Source organism: Oncorhynchus keta, chromosome 6 (genome assembly GCF_023373465.1).
Source record: "Oncorhynchus keta strain PuntledgeMale-10-30-2019 chromosome 6, Oket_V2, whole genome shotgun sequence".
Taxonomy (NCBI): domain Eukaryota; kingdom Metazoa; phylum Chordata; class Actinopteri; order Salmoniformes; family Salmonidae; genus Oncorhynchus; species Oncorhynchus keta.
The window spans coordinates 2,210,697-2,215,696 of record NC_068426.1 but is presented as its reverse complement, the minus strand read 5'-3'; the positions used below and the strand labels follow the sequence as shown (position 1 = coordinate 2,215,696).

General features: G+C 44.9%; 1 protein-coding gene across 5 annotated transcripts in view; it reads right to left on the bottom strand.

Annotated features, from left to right (window-relative positions):
* The window catches only part of LOC118383109 (cell adhesion molecule 2-like), an 884,842-nt gene that overhangs the window by 151,005 nt on the left and 728,837 nt on the right, over positions 1–5,000 (bottom strand). For all 5 annotated transcript variants that reach the window (XM_052520137.1, XM_052520141.1, XM_052520139.1 and 2 more), the window contains one exon: positions 47–184. In XM_052520137.1, the coding sequence (XP_052376097.1) occupies positions 47–184 (138 nt within the window). The remainder of the gene's footprint in view (positions 1–46; positions 185–5,000) is intronic.

Below are 5,000 nucleotides of genomic sequence, written 5' to 3'. Positions count from 1 at the left end.
TAACCCCTGACCTCTAACCCCTGACCTAGTAGTACAGTGTCCTGACCTTTGATCTCCTTCTCGTTCCTGAACCAGCGGAGGTCAGCAGCAGGCTTGGAGCCATGGGTCATGCAGGTCAGAGTGATCTCATCTCCCTCCAGGGCAGGCTTTGTCAGACCGTCTATTTCTGGCATCTCTGGCACCCCTAAAGGACAGGAGGAGAATTACATATGTTATTAAAACAATAAATCACACTAAATACACTTTAAGGTTGTGTGTTAATGGAAAAATCTACCCAAAATCACTAATTATTATAATTTATTATAATTTACAGCTCCAATTAGAGAACCATTTTTAATTAGCAAATGTTTCATTTTGTCGTTGTAAAAAGGTTGGTAGCAATATCTGAAAATTGTTGTGGTAATCTGTTGCAGTTTAAGTCGATTACAAAAACCCACAATGCAATTCTCTCCTTATGGGCTGGATGTCTGGCTAGCTAGCTAGCCAGCAGCCTTTGCTCCACACAATAATACCAAAGTCAATATCAGCATGTAACGTAGCTAGTTAACTGTAAAGTCACCTAAACAAACTGCCCTATCAATTTTAGGAGTCTACAATCGCACCATGTTCAACCTGCAGATCGATGTGCTTCACAGAGTGGAGTCTGACATTCACAACGGCCATGCAACGGTACCCTGGACTGAACAGGCAGGTAAATAGGTGACCCTCTGTTAAATTACAACATTTCTCGAAGGAAAAATAAAAAAATCTATATAACATGAAAAAATAAAATAAAATGGGTGCATCTTTACAGGATGAGATGACATACCATCATCTGACAATACAAGGGTGGACCAGTGTGTGTGTGTGTGTGTGTGTGTGTGTGTGTGTGTGTGTGTGTGTGTGTGTGTGTGTGTGTGTGTGTGTGTGTGCGTGCTACGTGCGTGCGTGCGTGCGTGTGCGTGTGCGTGCGTGCGTGCGTGTGCGTGTGCGTGCGTGCGTGTGTGCGTGTGAGTGTGCGTGAGTGTGTGTGTGTGTGTGTGTGTGTGTGCGTACGTGCGTGTGTGCGTGCGTGCGTGCGTGCGCGATGGATGGAACCTGGATCAAATCACATTGTATTTGTCCCATGTGCCCGAATACAACAGGTGTTTGTACCTTACAGTGAAATCCTTACATACAAGCCCTTAACCAACAACGCAGAATTCTTCAACAGTAAGTAGATATTTGCAAAAAAATACATATAAAAATTAAATGTACACTTAGTAAGAAAAAAGTAACACAATAAATAACAATAACGAGACTATATACAGGGTATTACGGTACAGAGTCAATGTGGAGGCTATATACAGGGTGTTACGGTACAGAGTCAATGTGGAAGCTATATACAGGGTATTACGGTACAGAGTCAATGTGGAGGCTATATACAGGGTATTACGGTACAGAGTCAATGTGGAGGCTATATACAGGGTATTACGGTACAGAGTCAATGTGGAGGCTATATACAGGGTATTACGGTACAGAGTCAATGTGGAGGCTATATACAGGGTGTTACGGTACAGAGTCAATGTGGAGGCTATATACAGGGTATTACGGTACAGAGTCAATGTGGAGGCTATATACAGGGTATTACGGTACAGAGTCAATGTGGAGGCTATATACAGGGTATTACGGTACAGAGTCAATGTGGAGGCTATATACAGGGTGTTACGGTACAGAGTCAATGTGGAGGCTATATACAGGGTATTACGGTACAGAGTCAATGTGGAGGCTATATACAGGGTATTACGGTACAGAGTCAATGTGGAGGCTATATACAGGGTATTACGGTACAGAGTCAATGTGGAGGCTATATACAGGGTGTTACGGTACAGAGTCAATGTGGAGGCTATATACAGGGTGTTACGGTACAGAGTCAATGTGGAGGCTATATACAGGGTGTTACGGTACAGAGTCAATGTGGAGGCTATATACAGTGGTGTTACGGTACAGAGTCAATGTGGAGGCTATATACAGGGTATTACGGTACAGAGTCAATGTGGAGGCTATATACAGGGTGTTACGGTACAGAGTCAATGTGGAGGCTATATACAGGGTGTTACGGTACAGAGTCAATGTGGAGGCTCTATACAGGGTGTTACGGTACAGAGTCAATGTGGAGGCTATATACAGGGTATTACGGTACAGAGTCAATGTGGAGGCTATATACAGGGTGTTACGGTACAGAGTCAATGTGGAGGCTATATACAGGGTATTACGGTACAGAGTCAATGTGGAGGCTATATACAGGGTGTTACGGTACAGAGTCAATGTGGAGGCTATATACAGGGTATTATGGTACAGAGTCAATGTGGAGGCTATATACAGGGTGTTACGGTACAGAGTCAATGTGGAGGCTATATACAGGGTGTTACGGTACAGAGTCATGTGGAGGCTATATACAGGGTATTACGGTACAGAGTCAATCAGAGCTATATACAGGGTGTTACGGTACAGAGTCAATGTGGAGGCTATATACAGGGTGTTACGGTACAGAGTCAATGTGGAGGCTCTATACACAATACGGTACAGAGTCAATGTGGAGGCTATATACAGGGTGTTACGGTACAGAGTCAATGTGGAGGCTATATACAGGGTATTACGGTACAGAGTCAATGTGGAGGCTATATACAGGGGTACCGGTACAGAGTCAATGTGGAGGCTATATACAGGGTGTTACGGTACAGAGTCAATGTGGAGGCTCTATACAGGGTGTTACGGTACAGAGTCAATGTGGAGGCTATATACAGGGTGTTACGGTACAGAGTCAATGTGGAGGCTATATCAGGGTGTTACGGTACAGAGTCAATGTGGAGGCTATATACAGGGTATTACGGTACAGAGTCAATGTGGAGGCTCTATACAGGGTGTTACGGTACAGAGTCAATGTGGAGGCTCTATACAGGGTGTTACGGTACAGAGTCAATGTGGAGGCTATATACAGGGTGTTACGGTACAGAGTCAATGTGGAGGCTCTATACAGGGTGTTACGGTACAGAGTCAATGTGGAGGCTCTATACAGGGTGTTACGGTACAGAGTCAATGTGGAGGCTCTATACAGGGTGTTACGGTACAGAGTCAATGTGGAGGCTCTATACAGGGTGTTACGGTACAGAGTCAATGTGGAGGCTATATACAGGGGGTACAGAGTCAATGTGGAGGCTATATACAGGGGGTACTGTTACAGAGTCAATGTGGAGGCTATATACAGGGTGTTACGGTACAGAGTCAATGTGGAGGCTATATACAGTCTATACGGTACAGAGTCAATGTGGAGGCTATATACAGGGGTACTGTTACAGAGTCAATGTGGAGGCTATATACAGGGGTACAGTACAGAGTCAATGTGGAGGCTATATACAGGGTATTACGGTACAGAGTCAATGTGGAGGCTATATATACAGGGTGTTACGGTACAGAGTCAATGTGGAGGCTATATACAGGGTATTACGGTACAGAGTCAATGTGGAGGCTATATACAGGGTATTACGGTACAGAGTCAATGTGGAGGCTATATACAGGTGTTACGGTACAGAGTCAATGTGGAGGCTATATACAGGGTGTTACGGTACAGAGTCAATGTGGAGGCTATATACAGGGTATTACGGTACAGAGTCAATGTGGAGGCTATATACAGGGTTTTACGGTACAGAGTCAATGTGGAGGCTCTATACAGGGTGTTACGGTACAAAGTCAATGTGGAGGCTATACAGGGTATTACGGTACAGAGTCAATGTGGAGGCTATACAGGGTATTACGGTACAGAGTCAATGTGGAGGCTATATCAGGGTATCTACGGTACAGTCAATGTGGAGGCTATACAGGATATTACAGTACAGAGTCAATGTGGAGGCTATAAACAGGGTGTTACGGTACAGAGTCAATGTGGAGCTATATACAGGGTGTTACGGTACAGAGTCAATGGAGGCTATATACAGGGTATTACGGTCAGAGTCAATGTGGAGGCTATATACAGGGTATTACGGTACAGAGTCAATGTGGAGGCTATATAAAGGGTATTACGGTACAGAGTCAATGTGGAGGCTATATACAGGATATTACGGTACAGAGTCAATGTGGAGGCTATATACAGGGTGTTACGGTACAGAGTCAATGTGGAGGCTATGTACAGGGTGTTACGTACAGAGTCAATGTGGAGGCTATGTACAGGGTGTAATTAGATGTCCTCTGTAACTGTGAGGTGCCTACTTCCAGACATCTATTACCAGTTGGGTCTGGACAATTAGCTCACAGTGTGAGGTGCCTACTTCCAGACATCTATTACCAGTTGGGTCTGGACAATTAGCTCACTGTGTGAGGTGCCTACTTCCAGACATCTATTACCAGTTGGGTCTGGACAATTAGCTCACAGTGTGAGGTGCCTACTTCCAGACATCTATTACCAGTTGGGTCTGGACAATTAGCTCACAGTGTGAGGTGCCTACTTCAGACATCTATTACCAGTTGGGTCTGGACAATTAGCTCACAGTGTGAGGTGCCTACTTCCAGACATCTATTACCAGTTGGGTCTGGACAATCAGCTCACAGTGTGAGGTGCCTACTTCAGACATCTATAAGGAACCAGTTGGGTCTGGACAATTAGCTCACAGTGTGAGGTGCCTACTTCCAGACATCTATTACCAGTTGGGTCTGGACAATTAGCCCACAGTGTGAGGTGCCTCTTCAGACATCTATTACCAGTTGGGTCTGGACAATTAGCCCACAGTGTGAGGTGCCTACTTCCAGACATCTATTACCAGTTGGGTCTGGACAATTAGTCTCACAGTGTGAGGTGCCTACTTCAGACATCTATTACCAGTTGGGTCTGGACAATTAGCCCACAGTGTGAGGTGCCTACTTCCAGACATCTATTACCAGTTGGGTCTGGACAATTAGCCCACAGTGTGAGGTGCCTACTTCCAGACATCTATTACCAGTTGGGTCTGGACAATTAGCTCACAGTGTGAGGTGCCTACTTCAGACAT